The sequence below is a fragment of the Myotis brandtii genome, unplaced genomic scaffold, assembly GCF_000412655.1.
Source record: "Myotis brandtii unplaced genomic scaffold, ASM41265v1 scaffold111, whole genome shotgun sequence".
In the NCBI taxonomy this organism is placed as follows: domain Eukaryota; kingdom Metazoa; phylum Chordata; class Mammalia; order Chiroptera; family Vespertilionidae; genus Myotis; species Myotis brandtii.
The window spans coordinates 6,204,463-6,226,971 of record NW_005353789.1 but is presented as its reverse complement, the minus strand read 5'-3'; the positions used below and the strand labels follow the sequence as shown (position 1 = coordinate 6,226,971).

Here is a 22,509-nt window from a genome sequence, read left to right as displayed (position 1 = left end):
CCTCCTGAAGGAGGCTGATTTTCTGCCCTCTCCTGCATCTGCACTCAGCACACACCCACTGTGCCCCAGCCACTGTACTGAAACCCACTCTATATAGTCTGGCTACCAACTATCTGGGAGCCTCACTGTTGTGTGTATAGGGCCTCTCTCAGTATCTGGCTTAGTAAATGCTCAGGAACCATTGACTCTGTGTGTGTATGTGTGGTGTGTTTGTGATGTGTTTGTGTGGGATGTGTTAAGCAACTGATGTCTCTACCATACTAATTGTGAACAAGGAGCGCTTCATTTTTAAATTTAAAGCCTTGGACTTTTCCTTTCATAAAATGTGCATAATTTGCATATTGCTTCATCATTAAACCTCTAATCGAGGTATTTGACCCAAAGAACTCAAGGTTTCCGTTTCCTTCACCCTTCTCTTGGAAAACTCAGCAAAGAATTTCATGGACTCTGAGGGCTGACTAAAAACAGCTAATAAGTGCAAGATATGAAAGCTCTTCAAGGAGAAGTATCAGATTTCAGACAATGAAATACCTCCACTGGGGCCCCATAATTAATCCACATTTGTCATGTGGATGAGGAACTATTCTTTTGCAATAGTCTTAGTGTCTACATTGGACTTCACCAATAGAGCTATTTTTTTTTTTTAGCAGAATTTGAACTGCAGTGACATACCTGTAAGGCTGTTCAAGTCATTCCTACAAGTCTTCACCTCGTTTAATAACTGATCTCTCTCCTGTTTGATGTCCTTCACTGCACGGAGCCGCTCAGAGCCTGCATTCACAAGCTTCACCTTTTCCAGCTCCAGGTCACTCACTCTGGCCTCCAGCTCTCGTATCTTTGAATCTTTTTTATCTTTTAAAATCTAAATATAGTGATAAATACAATGGTTAGAGTAAGAAATTAAAATTATGTGCATATATAGTTATAACATGTTGTCTTAATACCATATCTATATAAATGGCTTTTCACTATTTCCCAGGATATTAAATTTGTGTTTTATTATAAAGTATCAATAGAGTAAGTGGGGGGAAAAAGCAATATTTTACCTTTCTATTAACCTTAGATGTCAATTCAGCATATAGTTGTTCCACTAGCCACATGTGACTACTGTGTACTTGAAATGTACCTAATCTAACTAGAGATGTGTTGTAAGTATAAAATATTCCAGATTTCAAAGGCTTTACATTTAAAAAAATGTAAAATATTTTAATTTGTTATATTGATTGCAATATAAAAATATCACCATATTGTGGATATATTAAGTAAAATATGTTATTAATTTCACCTGTTTCTTTTTGCATGTCTACTAGAAACTTTAAAATCATGTATGTGGTTCAGATTACATTTCAAGTTCTCATCACAGAGGCAGCCTAGATGCTTCTAAACAAATGCCATTTTAAAATAAAATTATTTTTGTCAAAAGAATTTCTACTGTTTGTGTATATTTCTCCAAATACAGTGGGGCCTTGACTTACGAGTGTCCCGACTAACGAGTTTTTCGAGATACGAGCCGTCTCTCGGCCGATTTGCTTTGAGTTGTTGCGAGCTAAAATTCGTGTTATGAGCCAGCTTCAGATACCCCACCGCTAGTTGGCGCAGCGAACGTCACAGTGAACGCCACAACATCAGCCCAGCAGCTAAAATTCGGGTTATGAGCCAGCTTCAGATACCCCACCGCTAGTTGGCCCAGCGAACGTCACAGTGAACGCCACAACATCAGCCCAGCATCACGTGTCTCACTCGTTCACTTTTTGATTTGACATACAAGTAATTTGAGTTACGAGCTCCGTCACGGAACGAATTAAACTCGTAAGTCAAGGCCCCACTGTATCGATATAGGTATAGATATGAAAGTGTGGGTATATTTTTTTCTGTGATTATACTTAATTTTTTTTAAACTTACTCTTTTGGTCATCAGATTGTCCCTTCAAATTAAGGCCTATTGGCCTTAAATATAATCAGGCATTCCTCATTTTATTGCACTTTACTTTATTGTGCTTCATAGATTTTGTGTTTTTTACAAATTGAAGACAAGATTACACCAGCAATAAGATTACAACCTGCTTCATTGAGATACTTCACTGTGGTAGTCTGAAACCAAACCCATACTGTCCTGAGGGACACCTGTAATATTCACTCTTATGCTGCACAGGACCAAATCCCAAGGCAGTGCTGCTCACAGGCAAGTTACCTAATGTCTCCCTGTCTCAGTTTCCTCATCTGTAAAATTGGACAATAATGTGCCTGCCTCATAAGGTTTTTGTAAAGATTAAATTGATTTATTTTTTAAAGTGTAAGACTCAATAGGATTCTTTCATTTGTTTGTACTATTAACAATGCTAGAAATTCATCTCTTTTCTTTAATAAGAAGGTGGAATAATGATCTTTTTTCCTCTAATATGTTCTGTAAACCTATTCTAAAGTTTTCATTGTAAGGGTTAGCCATTAAGATGCCTTTAAAAGTCTCTTTCATGGTGATTTTGGCCTTTTAAAAAAGTTCTTATGATATAATTAAGTAAAAGCTTAACACTAGAAAATTCTAATTTTTTAATGCAATAAACTTGTATATCTCCATAAGATAGATAATAATCTATAGTTGGCCTTATTTTTAGAATGAGGAAACTCTGGCATCTAAAGTTTATGTGAGATTTGTGATTGGGGGGACTGGGCAAAGGTGGGGTCCAACGGTACAAACTTCCAGTTACAGGGTAAATAAGTCCTGGGGCTGTAATGTATAGCATGGTGACCATAGTTAGCACTGCTGTGTGGTGTATTTGAAAATTGCTAAGATGGTGGATCCTAAAAGTCTCAGCACAAGGAGGAAAACATTGTTTTCTTTCCTTTTTGGTATCTATGAGATGATAAATGTTAATTAAATTCACTGTTGCAATCATTGCACAATAAATGTAAGTCAAGTCATTATGCTGTACCCCTTAAACTTAACAGTGCTGCAGGTCAATTACATCTCAATAATGCTAAAAGGAAAAAGCATTAATTGTATGTGATTTGTCTCCTATTAGTTACCAAGGCAGAAATACAGATGACACAAAACTTAGAAAATCAAATTTTTTAAAAAGTCACTCAATAATTTAAAATTTTGATAACTATTTACTGAGTATCTCCTGGGTGAAAGGCACAAAGACATGGGGCAGGTGTATAAAGATGAATAAGATGTGTACCTGCTTGAAGAAGTCTGAGTCTTATAGGCAACAGGAGACACTACTATTTAAGCACACACACAGTGCAGTATAGAATGTGACCCAGGTTATAATGGGTACAAGTAAAGTGATAGACGTTTTAGACAGAGAATGGAATAGGCGAAGGGAACTATTATTTCCTAAACATCTTCTACAGGTCAGGAACTAAGCTAAGTGTTTGATATAAAATTTCTCATTTAAGCCGCAAGTAACCCAGTAACGTTATTGGGTTTTTGTTGTTTTGGTTTTGTTTTGTTTTACAGATTCAGTAAACAGTCCAGTGTTTTCCAGTTACTGAGTGGTGGGAGATGTGGTTCACATTTAGGTCTGCCTGAAGAGGGAGAAAAAAACGTTAAATTGTGGGATCAGAAAAAGCTTCATGAAGAAGCTGTGCATTTTTGGATTTTTTCTCTTTTGTATGGGTAGATCTGAACCATTGTTGGTCCACTCCATTTGGACTCTAATGAAAGTATGGATCCTTTCTCACACAAAAACACACAGATGCACATAGATACAAACACTTTCAAACAAGTTCAGTGTCTACACATTGTCTTTACAAAACCCCTTTTCAGTAAATTAGGTCAGACTTATTCATGGGGAAAAGATATTTCAGAAGCTACACCACAAAAAAACTCTACAGACCTTGAATTCCTGTAGTTCCAGCCTCCTGTCATTAATCTCCTTCTCGAGCTGAGCTTTCTCTACTTGCATGGCACCGGCAGTTCGTCCATGCTGGCCCACCAGCTGCGTCATGTTTTCAATCTGTTGTCGCAGAATCTCGATGACCTTGTCCTTTTCGGCCATCTGGAGCTTGAGGGCGTCGCACTCCGCCTGCACGTTTCTGAGGTGATCCCCTTCATTCTTCAGGTGCTGCAGCTCCTGCAGCTTCAGGTCGACCCGGGAGCGCAGCTTGGTGATCTCCGCATTGGTGGCCTCAATGGCTCTCTCTTTTTCCTGGAGGGAAGCGGTCAAGTCCGACACGGTCCTCTCGGAGCTCTCCAGGGTCATTTTCTTGGCTGTCAACTCTTCTACGACTTTGCGGAGCATCTCTTTGGTGGATTCAAGCTGAGCGGTCAAGGAGGACACTTTTTCTAGGCTTTCATTCTTTCCTTGAATTGCTGCCATCTGACCGTTAAAGAAAAAAGAATTTCATGGATTTGGGCAGATAGGTAGCGGGAACCTCAAGAGATATAACAAGTTAGCTTAAACACATGCAATCATTCATCGGCTAATAATTACTTAGACCAACTCAAATCATTTTGCTCTCAGAACTCCTATAGATCATAGGCCGACATGTATTAATTAGACCAAGGTGGAGAGGCCTTAATTAAATATTAATGTTCCTCCAAAAGGGTTTTCTAGTGTGGGGATCTTAGGAAGATCCCTCTGAGGATGTTTTCGTACCAATTTAAATTAAGATAACACTGGCAACAGGGGGAAGTGTGGTAGGGTTGTAGATAACTGCCTTTTCTATTTCCCATCAATCTGCTCTTTAATTCTACCCCTTAGGGGAAAGTGAGTAATAGCTTTTATCCAACATACATTCACATTCTCTGGCCCCTGTTAGGAAAAGAGTAAGATTCTAAATTCTAATCGCTTCTTTCATCTTTCTTCTTTCCCAGATTGGGCCAGACAATAGGAAAGTGGCTTTGCCTGGGTTTAAGCCAGCGGTACTCAACCTGTGGGTCGTGACCCCTTTGGCGGTCGAATGACCTTTTCACAGGGGTCACCTAAGACCATCCTGCATACCAGATATTTACATTACGATTCATAACAGTAGCAACATTACAGTTATGAAGTAGCAACGAAAATAATTTTATGGTTGGGTCACAACATGAGGAACTGTATTTAAAGGGCCAGAAGGTTGAGAACCACTGGTCTAAGCCAAGGCTGGTCCCTTTGGTTTGCTTTCACATTTGGGAAGGTTACTCTTCTGTGGGATGCTGTGTGTGTGTGTGTGTGTGTGTGTGTGTGTGTGTGTGTGTGTGGTGCTTTTTATGTCTCTGTGACAGTAAGTGGCAATGGAACCATGCCCTTCCAGTGCTGAGGGGCCACACTCTTAACGAGTGCACCATATCTCCCTCCCGGTGCGCTGACCTGGAGTGCACCATCCTGTGCACTCAATCCGCTTGGAGAAAAGTAAAAACAAAACCAAAGGTTTCCCCTAGAAACCTTCCACTCGGCTGTTCCTAAGATCTCCCTATGGTTTGATGCTTCTCTGAAATAAGCAATATTAGGGTGCCAAATTCTAGGTGAAAAAGGTAACTGGGCGGGAATTTCATTACCCAACAATGGACACAAATGAGAAAAAGCTTAACATTTTAAATTTAATAAATGGTCAAAAATATTGAAATCACAGGTGTTTAAAGCTTGTTCATAGAAGCCACAACTCTACTTTAGAACTATTTTAGGCCCATACATGTGTGTTTTTGTTAAAGCTTTACCAATGAGACATAAAATACATCATCCCCTCACCCCCAAGAGACCATTTGGAGAAGCTGTTCCGCGTCCTGCTGACCTGCCGTTCCATCTGGCCCTGACACTCGCTCTTCATGGCCTTGAGGAGGGCTTCCAGGCGCTGCACCTCCATGTTCCTGTCGTCCAGCTCCCGCCGCAGGTGGTCAATGGTGATGCTGTTGCCGGTGTCCCGGTCCCACAGACGCTTGTTCTGCTCCTTCTCCAGACTCAGCTCCTTCTCTCGCTTATGGAGATCGGCCTACAAGAAGTGAGGTGTGTTTCCCCCTTAGCAGCAAATAATAAAAATAAAGCTCTATGTTCCTTATGTCATCTTTGGAGTTTTTATGTGATTTGAGAATACTTTGATTTTGGAATTAGATTCCTTTTTAATAGCTCGATTATGAACATTTCTTAGAAAAATAAGTTGACATTTTGCTTACTTGTAATTTTAGCATTAAAAGTAAATCTCAATGGACCCCAAATAATATGTAATAAAAAGGAAAATACAGTAGATTTTTAAAGTTATCTGTTTTTAATTTTCTAACAAAGTTATTATGTTTCATATCAAGTGTGTTCCTGTAATAAAGAAATGCTCAAAAGGTTGAGGGAATAGCAATAGTAATTGGGGTTACTGATTCAGAAATGCAGACTAGTGTCCCATACTAGGATTGGAATAGCAATTGGGCTGTGAATAGAATTACCTCCCTCCTCAGTTATGAAAAAAATACATTCTATAGAGAGTATCTACTGTTAGCAAAAACTCAACAGAGTAGGAGACTTAAAAGACTTATCACCCAAAGAGAAAAATTAGAGACACAAATAACTGGAAGTTGTTTTTTATAAGAGACAGAGCTAAGGACTAGCAGAGAGAAATCACTAAGGAGATCAAAATGCTTCGAGAAGGCATGTGAGTTGGACCTTGGGGACAGTTTGGAGATGCAGAGATTAGGAAGAAGGGACCGGAAAGGGGCATGTGTTTGGAGCACTGGGTGTATATAGAGAAAGGATTGGAAACAGGCAATAGGAGGGAAAGAAGAGAAAGATTATCCCGGGGTCTGGAGCTTTGCGCACACAGTTGCCAGCTCTGCCTTTGGCGATACTCAAGTCGGTGTCAGCCTAAGAAGAATGGTGCTACCTGCGGAGAGCACTGTTCCCTAGAATGGGGTTAGCGAGCAAGAGAGAAACGTATTCCACTGTCCCGTGGATCACACGAAGGGTTACCAAACATTTCCTTCTCCAAATTTCTCAGCCTAAGAACCTCTAACAGAGGCTGGTTTACAATGATCAGAATTCCCTTTTCGTTCTTTAAAAAATATTTAACCCAAATTTCCATTCAAATTTTCTACATACATAATTTGTGTTTTAAATGTTATTTTGCTTTGAAATGAATACTTAACACTACTTCAATTTAGCAGAATGGAGTATCTAGTTGAAAACTATGGTTCTTTGAAGATCGGCTTCACTTAACATTTAAGCCATGACAGTTCTACTTAAGAAAGGAAGAAAAAGGTAAAATATAGAATATTATATTTTATATGCAAAACTTGAGTAACTTTATATGTATGCACAAATATTTTGTGAAAATTGTAATTTTATAAATGAAACTAGTTTTGTGAACTATTTTGGTGAAAAACTTCCCAGAATTAACGTCGGTCATATTTTAGAGCATAATCTCACCAACAGCTTTTGAAGTTGATCGTCCAAGTTCCCCGACTCCTGACTGAACTGGTCGCGCTCCGTCCGCGCTTCAGTTAGCTCTGAGTTGGCCAGGACCAGCTGCTTCTCCAGCTCTTCTATCTGAGAGGGAAGCACAAATCAAGCACTCCGACGATGGCAGTGGGCAACATGAAACAAACAGAGCCTTTGGAAAGCGAGTATTATTTAGGGGGCAAAAAATAAAACTTCATTGTGATATGGTTTGCAAAGTTTTCTAAACTTAAGATCTATGTAGAATTTGGCCAAATAAAATTAGCCAAATGAAACATTCAAAATTTAGCTTCTGTGACTAGGTGTTCTATCATCTGCTATGTAAGGAAGCTTGATGTGGCATAAATACGTCGAGCCCACATAAATGAAATGTATTATATTTAGAAGAACTATTTTGTTGCAGAATATCAGCGTGTCAGTAATAAAAGGCTTTGAATGTAAAATAATGAATGGCAACAAGTTTTTAGTTACTGTCATTATTATATAGTCACTCTATTATGAAAGGGTGACTTTATATATTACATAAATATATTAATATATTTGTATACATCTTATATATTCCCATCCTAATTTTCTTTATAAAATGAGATAAACACCAATTTTAAAGGGTTTTTATAGGTGTATTTTTTCCACACAGATAGGGCAGCTGTTTTGATCTGTGGACCATGCATTTCTATGACCTGCTGGAAGGCCCATCACTGTTAACAGCCTGTAGGCTAAGAGGTTAAGATCTCAGAGAATGGAGACTCAGCTTAGATTTTAGTTGAGCCACAGAAATTCATAATTTAGATACTGAGATATTAAACTGATAAGAACATGTTGCTACTTAGTGTTATGTAATGTTAGCTGATCTTTAATGTGATACTACAATACTATTTCATCATCTACTTTCCAGCGATAAGACATCTTTCATGTCTGCACTAATACTATATATTTCTTCTTACTTCTCAGGCATCTATTCAACAGGCTTCCTAAACTTCTGTATCAAGAATAAAACTTGTTGATGTGTTTGGATGGTGCACTGTGATTAAACCTTCTTAGAGAACATATGAGCAAGACTAACTTTTTCTTGATGACTATTTTTACCTAGACTAGGTTCATTTAAGATCTTCATTTATTGATTCTACACATATTTATTAATCATATTATATACACATAATGTAACTATGTCATTGATAAATGAGTATGCATACATAGAAGTTATATATCTTTAGCTGTACACACACACACACACACACACACACATATATATATATACATATGACTTAAGAAAGTACTAATATAGAATTATCAAACAGTTTCACATTTACCTACAGAGTAGTATCACAGCCTACAGGAATTGGAATGTAAATGTTAATATTTACATTGAATATATTTTAAAATTTTGTTTTAACTTTGGTTGTCTGTTATATATAAAAAGTATTTCACAAGAATTAGGTATATATAAAATATTAGGCTATGGATAGAAACATGTTCATAGAGTCTAATAATCCTATAAAGTACTTTCACCTTTGTGCTCCTAGGGGGCATATATAGAAAAAAGCCCCACAACTCAACCTCTGTAGCACAAATAGCCTCCTAAGGAAAATGAATGAATAACACCAGTTTATATAATCTCCTCAGTTCTATTATTAGTAGGAAAGACTAAGTTAGCACACAGTTACTAAAGATACTAGGAATACTTAGGGAAAAAACACCAACTTTTACTTTGGGTCAACAGATGTGATCAGAGAGTCAATGTGATCAGGCTAAGAGTCAAACATCTTAAGTTCTGATCCAGGTTCTGTCACATAACCTCTTTGAGTCTCAATATTTTTCATCTATAATTTGAAAAGATATTCTTGATGATCTTTCAAATTCTTTTCAATTCTGCTTCTAAATACTTTTTCACATGAGAAGAACAGTATTGATAAAGCTAAAATTCTATATTTCCCATCTATCTTTGGGAACAAAATACAATCAAAGAAACCATATTTTGAGCTATAAATTTAATAAGTACACTTTTGACTCGAAAACTTACTCATATGACTAAAAACATTTTCCACTCATAGCTAGCCTGGCACAAAACTCTTTCTATCATTGAGCACAGTATTTGTATATGTGCTTTAAAAGCTTAAATTAAAACTTGTTATTTTATGTCTGTTTTCATTTTTTTAAAAATATTTGGATGACCATCTGATAACATCAAGCTTGATGATAAAATGTATGAGACCAAAACCAAAAGAGCCAAGTCTCATCTTCCCGTCTAAGGTTAAGTATCGGGAGTTCCTCCAGACCCCTGCAGGAACATTGGTTTGGTAGCTGTCAGTACTAACTCAGCTGCTATAGCTCTGCTTTTACCTTTCACTTTTTAGAATAAAAATATTTATATTAATCAATCAATCAAAAAGATGAATGGAGAGTGAAAGGGAAAACCATTGATGTAGCAGCTGAGCTGATACAAACAGCTGTAAAAAAAACACAACACTATAAAGAAAGCCTTTTAAAATGTCCATAATAAATACTGACATCTGAGATGTATTAAAGGTTTTTTTCTTCTTCTTTTCTTTTTAAATAGCAGCACTGGTTTTCCCTTTCACCATCTATTAATCTCTTAGTTTTTGATCACTGGCCAAATAAGTATTGGGATCTCATTCTAATCATTCAGTGATTTTAGAGATATTACCAATCATATCGAATTGGATCCTTTTGTTTTCTGTGCTCAAAACACAGAAGCGGGATAGTAAGGGGTGCTGCGGGTCAGCACAAGGTGCATTGGCAGAACTATGCAAAGGGGTTTGCACAGAATCTTCCTGCACAGTATACAGCTCCAGCCAGTGCTACTAAATCTTCGCTTTTTGAGTATGAAATTCAGCCCCAAATGCTTCCAAAGTAGGAAAAATCAGCTTATAATCAAGATTATGAGATATTTTTGTTGTAAAAAAGCGAAAGTTAAGAGTAAAGCCAAATCTACAGAGCCAATAGTGACAGCTTCTACTGGTCCAAATTCGTAAAGGGGAATTCTGGAGGGTCTCCTAAAATGGAAAGAGAAGAATAGGAAAAAGCATTACAGTAAAACACTTCTGTAAGCTACAAAAGCTATGTCTAAAATTTTCTTCAAAACACAATTTCTATTTTTATCAATATGAAAATACTTTTGTTAATCTGAAGAGAAACAAGGTCCTCCTAAACAAATCTTCTCATAATTTATGCATTCTAGTTGGAAAAGTTTTGTTCAGACCTGTCATGTCATCAATTTTTTAAAATGATATATATTTTTTATCTGAAGGAATATGGTCTCAGGGAAAAATGCTAATACTGCTTCTCATAAAATATCTTGATATATAATATCTACACACACGTATAAATTTCTTTTTCAACAAGTCTCACTTTTAATCACAACTTTTATGTATTATTTTCTTTGATGCTTTTTTTTATTGTTATTTGGACAGTATATACTAAAATGTGCACTGAAGCAGTGAAAAATAAAATAGATTTTAAAGTTTTAACAGGCTTTAGTATGTAAAGTCAAGGTACATGAAAATAAACAGAAGAATCTGTGTTTTTTAGAATCTATATTCAATTCATTATAACAAAAACAGTTTATAACAACGACATTTTTCATGACCCCAAAATGCAATCCTATTGTTAAGTTGTTTGATGATCTTAGCTCAGCTATACCATGCACTAATGCCTTTCAGGCCAGAATATGTTCAAATCTCTGTGAACATGGTAGGATAACCATCTCTCTGTGCTCCCTGTCTAAAGGGAGTTACTATTAAGAAACTAGTTACCCATCAATTAGGTGCCAACTAAATTAGATTCAAAATGCTGCATGATAAATCTCAGTGGTCTGGGTTATATTAATTAATCAGATATGCCCCCTTATTTCTACTAACGTTGACTGTTTAAGATTGTCAAAATTCCTGTTTACATTAGAACAAAATAAGACAATAATTCTAATATCATGTTTGTGTCTATATGACCTCAAAACATTCATACAAAAAGTTCATGCCGTCATTTATCTGGATGTTTATGCTTGCTTTTACAATGCCAAAGAGATGTTTATAAAAACTCAGAAACCATTTTTGCATTATTTAGATGTATATTTAGTATTTGCTAAAATTTTCCACCATGTCTGCTTTGGAATTGAGCAGCATGATGTTATGTATCAGTCTGTATGCATATTAGCTTATGAAGGGATAATTTCTCCAAGAGACATTACAATGGAAAGCGACAGCAATTTCAAATCATACAAGAGAAAAAATGAGTTTTATTTAATACTTCATGACTTTTAAAAAGGGTTTCATTTGTCAATAAGCAATGAATATTTAATCTTTTCAAAATGAGTTGAGTAGGGATCAATAACAGCTATTGTACTGGACTATAACACAACAAGGATCCTATTTCCTCCCTAGCTGTCACATTGTCAGCGCTCAGTTCTGCCAATGTGCCGCCCTCCTCCAGATCTGAGTAGTAAAGCAACCTCCACCCCATGCTGTCCTGAAATCAGGAACCTGCAGGGTGAGATCAAGACCTTTTGTGTAGGCTTGGCCTGCCCAGAAAGGGGTGGACATTCCCACTATCAATCTTCAGGGGGAAGCTCAGCCTGAGAAAAGAGACTAGAGCACAAGCAGGTCTGAGAGGGGCAGGAAAAAACAAACGCTTCTCCCTGGGCTTTTGTTTCTTGGGTTTGACACATTAGCAGTCTCAGGTCCCTTAAGGCTGCTCCTAAGTGTCAGGGTGTAAATGACCTTGGCACAGGATTTAGGCTAAGAGTGAAGCCAAGAGATTTGCAGTGCAGTGTTAGTCACACTGGAACCACCAGTGAATTAGGAAATCCATTTAGGAGCATCAAACAGCATCTGAAGAGAACAGAAAAGAGCCAGCAGCATATGTAACAGGGTAAATACTGTTTTGTGAAATTTGCTTCAGTTGAATGTACTGGATCAGAAAGTCAACTATGTTTCTTACTGTGAATAGTGATCACAATGTTTCAAAGCACTGCTGTAGAGGAGGCACAAATCTCATAACTGACATTATATAGTTTCATATTGCTCTTTATTGTGTAGACTTTAATAAAGTCATGTCTAAATTTTCCATTCTTATTTTAGCTGTGCCACTGGAAATTAAGGTCAAGATCTTATATTACATGCTTGAATCAGAGAAACTAGGAGAAACAGCCCCCTCCTGTGGCCAGCACGGGGTGACAGTGGTCATTAAAAGAGGGGGTGTTCAAAAGAAGGCAAAGGGTGGAATAATCAGTGCTACAATACTAAATTGCCTCTTCCCATAAGAAGATTTTTTTCTTGAACTGTTATGCTGTAGAATCGGATAATTTTATAAAGGAAATCTGGCATTTTCCTTATACTGTATATTTTCCCAATAAACTAGGGTGTGAGAAATTGCTAACAGTGATGGTTATAACTCTATAGGTTCTCTTATAGGTAGGATGACTACATATGGAATGTATCTTCCAAGCTGGGACACTTTGGAGACAAAGGTGGAATTCACAACCCAGGACACTGGGATAGCAGGTGTAAATTGGGACTGTCCCAGGCAAACGGGCATGTACTTGGTCACCCTTCTCACAGGAAAAAAGAACACGTGCTTCTCTGAATGGCAGCTCTTTGACTGTTTTATAGAGTCTCTCCTGTGTTATAAAGGCTTGAAACTAATAAAGACCTAAGATCTAGAAAATGGTTGATAATGATAATGAACACTTCTCTTTAGCTATGAAATGTGAGAGAAAACAACAATATGAAACATCAATGAAAAAAAGAAAAGAAAAAAGGAAGAAAAATCAATAAATAAGTAAAATATTAATGAATATCTGATTTTAAGAGGAATTGTATAAAGAGAGAAGAAGAATTAACTTCCTAGTTATTTTTATTTAGACTAATCTTAAAGTTAATTCTGTTTTCTAACTGCAGAGTGATAAGTAGGAGTTAAAGTAAGAGAGGAGGTAGCCCCTAAAGTACCGAGTGGTAGGAGGAAAGCAGCTGGTACTGAACCAGCATATGCCAAAGCTAAGCCTTGTAAAAGCAAATAAAAGGGCCTTAGTCTTTAGAAAACTGAGTATGCAAAAACATTTTTCTAAGAATGAATTAATGTGAGCAAATAATTAAAATAAAACTTAGTTGGCATCCATCTTATAAAGTGTTTTTAACTTGAAATGATTACTTTGCTTTCTCATTTTAAAATAAACTATAATCACTATATAATTGATTCTGTGTATAATAACCTCTGGAAGCAGAGAAGCAAAATCTAAACTCACCTTGTCTTCATACGTCCTTTTGGCTTCTCTTAATTCAGAACGGAGCTGAGAAACAGTAGATTCCAGATCACTGAGTTGACGCATATACATTGCATTTTGGTTTCTTGCTTGTTCTCTAAGAAGGGTTTAAAGGGGGAATAAAATCAAAGAGAAAACTAAGAATAAGTGCGATACCTAAGCACACTAGTCTAGATTTTAGATACTTCCACTAGCTATTTTATATGGCATTATTAAGCTGATCATCTTTGTTTTTCCAAAATTGCTTCTTTAAAGCTCAAAAATGCATTGATAGAGGGAGGACCAAGATGGTGATAAATGCAGTACTCGCAACCTCCCACAACCACATCAAAATTTCAGCTAAACCACAGAAAAACCAGCCTTCAGGACCACCTGAAATCTGGTTGAATGGAAGCCCTACAACTAGAGAATTAATGAAGCCACATTGAGACTGATAAGAGGGATGGAGGCACAGAACAGGCTGTTCTGAAACCCACATGTGGCATTTTTTTAATTGGGAGGGGATATCTTGGCTGCAGAGGCCCCCCCATAAGGAACAATGGGTCCCAGCCCCATTGAAGCAAGTCCTGCTCCATAGGGGCATCTCCTGCACAGCAATTCTTCCATGTAATTAAGTTGGCCCACACAGCTGATTGGCTTGGGGATTAATCCCTCCAGTGATGCCAACAACAATCAAGATCTCAACTACAACAAAACAGTACACACAGCCCACACAGGGGTACTCCTAGACTGCCCAGCTCAGGTGACAGGAGGCTGAGCCACTGGGTTCTATAAGACACCTACAACACAAGGCCACTCTACCAATTCCAGGAGAAATAGCAGCTATACATAATACATAGAAGCAAACACAGAAAAGCAGCCAAAATGCAGAGACAAAGACTCATGTTGTAAATGAAAGAAGAGAAGAAATCTCAGATACAGAGTTCAAAACAATGGTTATAAGGATGCTCAAAAAACTTAATGAGAACTTCAAGGAACTTAGTGAGAACTTCAACAGCATAAAAAAGGACCAGTCAGAAATGAAGCATACACTAACTTAAATGAAGAATAATTTTCAGCCCTAGCCGGCTTGGCTCAGTGGATAGAGCGTTGGCCTGCGGACCGGTGGGTCCCAGGTTCGGTTCCGGCCAGGGGCACATGCCTGGGTTGCGGGCTTAATCCCCCGTAGGGGGGTTTTCGGTAGGCAGCCAATCAACGATTCTCTCTCATCATTGATGTTTCTGTCTCTCTCTCCTTCTCCCTTCCTCTCTGAAATCAATAAAGAAATATATATTTTTTAAAAAGAATAATTTTCAGGGAATCAACAATAGAGTAGAGGATGCCGAGAATCAAATCAGCATTTGGAATATGAGGAAGCAAAAAAACACCCAATCAGAACAGCAAAAATAAAAAAGAACCCAAAAATATGAAGAAAGTGTAAGGAGCTTCTGGGACAACTTCAAATGTACCAATAATCACATCATGGGGATGCCAGAAGGAGAAGACAGGGACAAGAAATTGAAAACCTATTTGAAAATAATGACAGAAAACTTCCCCTACCTGGTGAAAGAAATAGACAGACAAGTCCAGGAAGCCACAGAGAGTCCCAAACAAGATGAACCTAAAGAGGTCCACACGAAGACACATCATAATTAAAATGCCAAAGGTTAAAGACAAAGAGAGAATCTTAAAATCAATAAGAAAAAAGCAGTTAGTTACTTATAAGGGAGTGCCCATACGATTGTCAGTTGATTTCTCAACAGAAACATTGCAGGCAAGAAGGGAGTGGCAAGAAATATTCAAAGTGATGAAAAGCAAGGACCAAGAAGAAGAAGAAGAAGAAGAAGAAGAAGAAGAAGAAGAAGAAGAAGAAGAAGAAGAAGAAGAAGAAGAAGAAGAAGAAGAAGAAGAAGAAGAAGAAGAAGAAGAAGAAGAAGAAGAAGAAGAAGAAGAAGAAGAAGAAGAAGAAGAAGAAGAAGAAGAAGAAGAAGAAGAAGAAGAAGAAGAAGAAGAAGAAGAAGAAGAAGAAGAAGAAGAAGAAGAAGAAGAAGAAGAAGAAGAAGAAGAAGAAGAAGAAGAAGAAGAAGAAGAAGAAGAAGAAGAAGAAGAAGAAGAAGAAGAAGAAGAAGAAGAAGAAGAAGAAGAAGAAGAAGAAGAAGAAAAAGAAGAAGAGATAAAAAATATGAACAATAAAATGGCAGTAAATACATATCTATCAGCAATTGAATCTAAAAAATCAAAATAAATGAACAAGAAATCTAATGAAAAAAACTAACAAACTAATGAATAAAATAGAACCAGAGGCATGGAAACATGGAACAGACTGATGAATCTCAGAGGGAAGGGGAAAGAGAGGGGAGCAGGAAGAGATTTACTGAAAAATTTATATGCATATATGCATTACCTATGGACACAGACAATAAATAGGGTGGTGAAGGCCTGGGGTGGGGTGGCATCCAGGTGAAGGGGGGCAATGGGGAGGGGAAAGGGGGGACATCTGTAAAACTTTCAACAATAAATAGTTTAAAAATAAAAGTTAAGAAAAAAAGGTCAAAAATGTTAACTATTAAAGCTATGTGATGTGTAGATGGGAGTTCATGAAACTATTCTCTCTTTACTTTTGTGTATAATTGAAAATGTCCATATAAAAGGTTTCAAAACATAAGCTCAAATTATAAGATTATTTATATGCATATAACTTTTCATTTATATATATTTATACACACATAATGTGTTTGTTTTATACTGTCAGTTAAAATATGAACAATATTTAAAACATCCAATTTCAAAAGGTCCAAATATTTATAATAATACTCCTGATATGGTCATATAACATTACCTATATGTTAAGTATCTTTTCTATTCATTTAAATGTTAGAAAGGTTTTACTTCCTTGTGAAATCAATTATTAAGCAATTTTAAAAAGAGCTCAAAGCAGAAAATAAACTTAAAATGAAGATTATGACTCAATTTCAAACCACTAGAACCCACATACTGAATGATTTCCAGCTGACTTTGGATACTATTGGCTTGGCTTCGAGCACTGCTAGCTTTCTCAGTAAGTCCTGTTATTTCTATTTCATGTTCACTTATTAACTGCTCAATCCTGTAAAAAAAAAAAGTGGTGATTGTTATTTGATACAGAAGATTATGCATGTAAATTATGCAAAAAATTAATAATTTTCAATACTTTCAAATTTTGTTTTGGCTTTGAATATGCTGCTCTTTTTACTACAAGTGTCTAAGTCAGGTATAGAGTCCTTTATCTAAATCCTTTGGGGACCAGCTAGGTTTTAAAATTCAGAATTTAAAAAAATTTTAAAAAGGTAATAAATTATAAGGACTATATATTATATGATATCCCCAGAGAGATCTGGGGAAGTGTCCTATAGGCCAAACATATTACTAATGCAACAACAGGCTTTAAAATATTCACTAAATCATAAAGACGATAAAAAGCTTTACATTTGCTCAGGTCAGATTTGCCAACAAATGAGTGACAAAGGTTTTCTCCTTGACCAAACTTTAGTCAGGCTCCTCTGAGCCTGCGTCTCAACTAGGCCCTCCCGTCCCCCTCCACCCCCTTAATATGCCTGGGCTTAGTAAGAATCTTGCTAAGTTGGTTTAGTGAGAATCCCCTCACCCTTGATGTATCCTCTTGGCAATTTTCACCTGATGACCCCCTCACCCTGCTTCTTGCTATGAATCCTGGCTTGTCCTTGTTCTAGCAGTTGAGCCTGATCTCTCTTTAATGCAAACTCCTATGCTGGGGTTCTTGTTCCAGCATTAAGAAGGGTTCAGAAAATCTGGAGAAGGCTGTGCGTAGATTAAATAGGAGTCCAGAGACAAAATATAATTTTGAAAGGCATTTGGGGGTCAGAGGAGCCTAGTTTAAAGGAAACTAAGATCTCCTTGTCTCAGGACCCCATGCTTTTTTTTTTTTTAATATATATTTTATTGATTTTTTACAGAGAGGAAGGGAAAGGGATAGAGAGTTAGAAACATCGATCAGCTGCCTCCTGCACACTCCCAACTGGGTATGTGCCTGCAACCAACGTACATGCCCTTGACCGGAATCGAACCTGGACCCTTGAGTCTGCAGGCCGATGCTCTATCCACTGAGCCAAACCGGTTAGGGCAGGACCCCATGCTTTTTATTAACACAAACTGTCCTGAGGCGAGGCAGAGATATACACTTCAAAGGGTCAGGGTTTCATATACAGAGGCATTGTCAGAATGGGGAGAATTAGCCTACGGATGTTCAGGTGTTTGGCCAGTAGGAGGCAATAACATATAGATTAAGATGTCCTGAACTGTCTGGCAGCAAACAATCAATTTAATGTATCCTATTCAGGTTTGGGGAAATGCCATCAGCCATTCCCTACTGTCATGCTGGAACTGGCTTCCCACACTCCTATTTCAATAGTTTTGAATAAAATCTTCCCTACTGTTTTATGTTGTTGTTGTTTTTTTAAATATATTTTTATTGATTTCAGAGAGGAAGGGAGAGGGAGAGAGAATCATTGATTGGCTGCCTCCTGCAGGACCCACACTGGGGACTGAGCCTGCAACCTGGGCATATGCCCTGGCCAGGAATTGAACCATGACCTCCTGGTTCATAGGTTGACGCTCAACCACTGAGCCACGTTGGCTGGGCCTTCCCTACTGTTTTAACAAGTGTCCGAATAATTTTTTTCTTTAAAAATTCACCACAGACCTATGAAAAACAAATTTCTGTGTTTCAGAGCTTCTTAGATTTTGCAATTACTGATGAGGGATTGGAGACTTGTGGTAGTTTCCCTGTGAGTTTCTAGCTCAGTCAGGCACTTACCTATCTTGATGTTGTTGAAGAAGCAGCTCTATTTTGTTCTGTGATTCAGATTTCAGTGCTTCAAGCTGATCCTCTACCTAGTTATAAAAAAAAGATGTGGATTTAGAATCCAGTAAAACTAAAGCTTGGAAAATTTAGAGATTTTCCAACTGATGGAATGCTTTAATAAGATGCAAATAGAAGTAATACTTAAATTGGATACATTCTGTCACTGTATTTTATTAGATCTTTTACTTTGGCTATACTCTCATGAAGCTTTACAGGTCAATCAAGCTATTCCCTTTATTATAAGAGATCATTGTGGAAGCAACTCCATTATTTTTTAGAGTATAAAAATGAGAACTTACTTTTAAGAATTTAAAAAATTACATGCCTAATACTATTGTCTTAATAAATTTTAATATAAAATTGAAGTAGTGTTCTCACCACTTACTGGAAATATCCTCCCTTTAAGATAAGAAATCTCTGTGTCTAATTCTCTTAGGATTTTACTAATAGCTGAGCCCATGTTGCGGAAGTGGATAGTAGACAGGCTGTCGTGTTCATATATTTTCTTGCCTGAGGCTTGTTCAAAGTCAACTAGGATTGATCGGATTTCATGAAGCACTCCCTCATGACTAAGCATCATCTTTCTTAGCTGATCTATCTGTGTGTTGCTATCATTCAGCATGTCCTCCTTAAGGCTTCTAGCAGCTTCAAGTTCATGAACTGTATTTTGAAGCTGATTTTTTAAATCCTCCTGGGACTGATTCTCCCGTCGTCTATGAAATAAATAAAAGAGAAAAAATAATATTGATGAAATTCATAATCACACAAGTGGTAATATAGTACAAAGAGTAAAGCTCTAAGATAATTGCAGGTAACAGATCCCAACCTGATGTCCACCATGGCATCTCTCTCCATTTGCATCTCTTGAAGTTTTGTTTGTAAATCAATGACTGACTGCCTTAAGTAAAACTTCTGTTTCTCATGCAATTCATTGCTCTGAAAAAATAAGATGCCATGCAAATTAGTCTCTTCTTTTTAATTAAATTTATTGGGGTATCATCTATAATAATAAAAGCATAATATGCTAATTAGACCAAACAGTCGAATGACCTTCCAGACAATCTTCCGGATGAAGCCAGGGCTGTGAGGGCCGAGGCAAGCCATGGCGGCTGTGAGGGCCGAGCCCCTTGCACGAATTTCATGCATCGGGCCTCTAGTTGGTTAATAAAATCATATAGGTTTCAGGTTAGTAAATGAAATTATATAGGTTTTTATAGTACATCATGTGTTTATTGTCAAATTAATCTTCATCCGAGGAACATATTTCCTTACAGCCAGTAATTTACAAAATCTATATATTATTAATTGATTTTTAACTTTATTTTTATTGTTGACATTACAGATGCACCCATTTCACACACACACACACACACACACACACACACACACACACACACTTACACCCAGAACCCCTCCCCTCTGACATGTGTCAGTCTGTTCTATAGATCCATGCCTCTGTTTTTACTCTGTCTGTCAGATTACTTTGTTCATTAGATTCCACATATAAGTGAGATAATATAGTATTTGTCTTTCTCTGACTGGCTTATTTCACTTAGTACAATACTCTCCAGATCCATCCATGCTGTCCCCAAGGGTAAAATTTCCTTCTTTTTTTACAGCCATGTAGTGTTCCATTGTGTAAATATGACACAACTTTTCTTTTTAATCATCATCGAGGATATGTTTTTATTGATTTTAGAGAGAGGGGAAGGGAGGGAGGAAAAGAGAGAGAGAGAGAGAGAGAGAGAGAGAGAACAAGAAAGAGAGAGAGATAAATGTGAGAGAGAAACATCAATTGGTTGCCTCTCATATGCACCCTGACCGGGGATCAAACCAGCAACCGAGGTATGTGCCCTGACCAGAAATCAAACCCACAGAGCCACCCAGCTAGGGCTATACCACAGCTTTTGTATCCACTCATCTACTGAAGGGTACTTGGACTATTTCCAGATCTTGGCTATTGTAAACAATGCTGCTATGAACATAGGGGTGCATATATTCTTTTGAATTAGTGTTTCAAATTCTTAGGATATATTCCCAGAAGTTAGTATGTAGACTTTTCATCAGTCCAACTTTTAATACTGAAATAGAAGGCATAGACCTAATTAGCAAGTTTAACCAATAAATCCATTATGTTTTTCTTCTAGAAAGTTTAGGTTCTATTCCAAGGCATTGTGCCTCACTACCTTCCCAAACTGGCATCAGGTACTGAAAGAAAAGATTGCAACTCACTTCATTTAGTCTTTTCTGCAAATCTTTGACTTGATGTGAATATTCCTCCAAAACACGTTCGATGTGTTCTTTTCCAGGGTAAGGGATGACTTTCCTGTGAGAATCAGGTTCTACTTCATATTTAGGGAAAAGGGGGATTTGTGTCACAATCCCAGGTGCTGATGCGTTTTCAATTATTGTACCACGTATAGGTGACATAAAAAATGGACTTGAAGAACCTAAATATTAAAGAATTAACTGATTAACTTATTACTAACATCATTTTGTGGCAATCATTACCTTAGATGATTCCCTTACTGTACCTTGAAGGAGCTCAAGGTCTCCTGAGGCAAATAGACAAGTGAAAGTACCTCTGAGAGAGGAGCACATGGTAAAAAGGAGGAGCAGATTAGGAAGGAGGAGGGAGTTTTACCTGATAGTGATCAAGTGGTGCTTGAGCTGAATGAGCCTTGTCTGGAGGACGAGAAGAGGAAGGGCATTCCAGATAGTGGGAGCCCCGTAATTATTGGCAAGGAGGCTTAAGACAGCATGGCATATTCTGGGTGAAAGGAAAGTAGTGGCCAGGTATGAAAATGAAAATGTAGGACAGATAATGAAGGGCCTTGTCGGGTCATGCCAGGGAGTTTGGATTCATCTTAAAAGCTCTGAGGCATCATTAAATGATTTGAAAGTAGGGGGTCAATATAAGTAGGTCTGTGTTTTGAAAAAGTTCTCTGGCTTCGGTGTGGAGAATGCATCAATGGGGATAAAACTGAAGGTAGAGAATCCACATAGGAAAAGGCTTTCAATGATTCAGGCAAGAAATAGCAAGGGTGTTCCCTAAAGCAGAGGCAGTGGTGACAGAAACAAAAGCATGGATTTGAGAAATACATGTGAAGTAAAAGAGAGGAAAGTGTCAAGTATTTCTCTTGGGTTTGGGCTTCAGCAACATCCAATGAGGATGCTTGGTTTGCAAATACTGAACATAGACCTGAAGTTTAGGAGTGAATCTTTGCTTCAGAGATTGGGATTTGGGAATTATCAGCATATGAATTCTAGCAAATCCTTGGTGTCAATGGGATCATCTAGGGATAGTATATAGAGTGAAAAGGGAAGAGGATCAAGAAGAGTGCTCTGAGGAAATACCAATAGTTAAAGAAAAAAACCAAAAGAGTGAAACCCAAGAAGATTCACAGAAGACCCATAAAGGTTTGAGAGAATTATATTCAAGACACACTGCTGGCTTGCACTAAGAGACAGAGATAGTGTGAGATAGTAAGAGGCCATTCAATAAGCAGGCTGAGAAAAGCACTCAGCTGAAACTATATGCTACCTTTCATGTAAAAGAAAAGACTCAAAGTCAGACTCAAGAGTCAAAGAATGGTGCCAAGAACCATGAACAATTATTTCCAGACCAAAGAACCTAGCCTATATAATAAAAGAGAAACATGCAAATTAACCGTCCCTCTGCTATGCTCAAGCCACGCCCACACAGCCATGCCCACCAGCCAATCAGGAGCAGGTATGCAAATTAACCCAACTAAGATGGCGGCGGCCACAGAGCTGGAGCGAGCAGGAGGTTTAGGTTGCCTCAGGCGATGGAGGAAGCCAAGCTTCCCGCATGCCCTGGCAGACCTGGGCTCCGCTCAAGGCTACAAAGTTTCAATTATAGAAGATAAATAAATCCCAGAAAAAAAGAAAAAAAGGAGAGGCTGGGAGCTTTGGCCACCAGGGGTGTGTGGCCAGCCTGAAAACGGCCCTCAGCCCCTCACCCAGGCAGGCCAGGCCCCCCAGTGGGGACCCCC

The 22,509-nt window shown here is 37.7% G+C and overlaps 1 protein-coding gene across 2 annotated transcripts in view; it reads right to left on the bottom strand.

The window, feature by feature from the left end:
- Positions 1 to 22,509, bottom strand: part of CCDC158 (coiled-coil domain containing 158) — a 72,907-nt gene that overhangs the window by 33,796 nt on the left and 16,602 nt on the right. For both annotated transcript variants that reach the window (XM_014544838.1, XM_005857443.2), the window contains exons 4-13: positions 20,726 to 20,943; positions 19,320 to 19,429; positions 18,879 to 19,206; positions 18,446 to 18,522; positions 16,610 to 16,720; positions 13,618 to 13,732; positions 7,332 to 7,451; positions 5,716 to 5,913; positions 3,840 to 4,322; positions 673 to 862 (exon numbers count right to left, since the gene is read on the bottom strand). In XM_014544838.1, the coding sequence (XP_014400324.1) occupies positions 673 to 862; positions 3,840 to 4,322; positions 5,716 to 5,913; positions 7,332 to 7,451; positions 13,618 to 13,732; positions 16,610 to 16,720; positions 18,446 to 18,522; positions 18,879 to 19,206; positions 19,320 to 19,429; positions 20,726 to 20,943 (1,950 nt within the window). The remainder of the gene's footprint in view (positions 1 to 672; positions 863 to 3,839; positions 4,323 to 5,715; positions 5,914 to 7,331; positions 7,452 to 13,617; positions 13,733 to 16,609; positions 16,721 to 18,445; positions 18,523 to 18,878; positions 19,207 to 19,319; positions 19,430 to 20,725; positions 20,944 to 22,509) is intronic.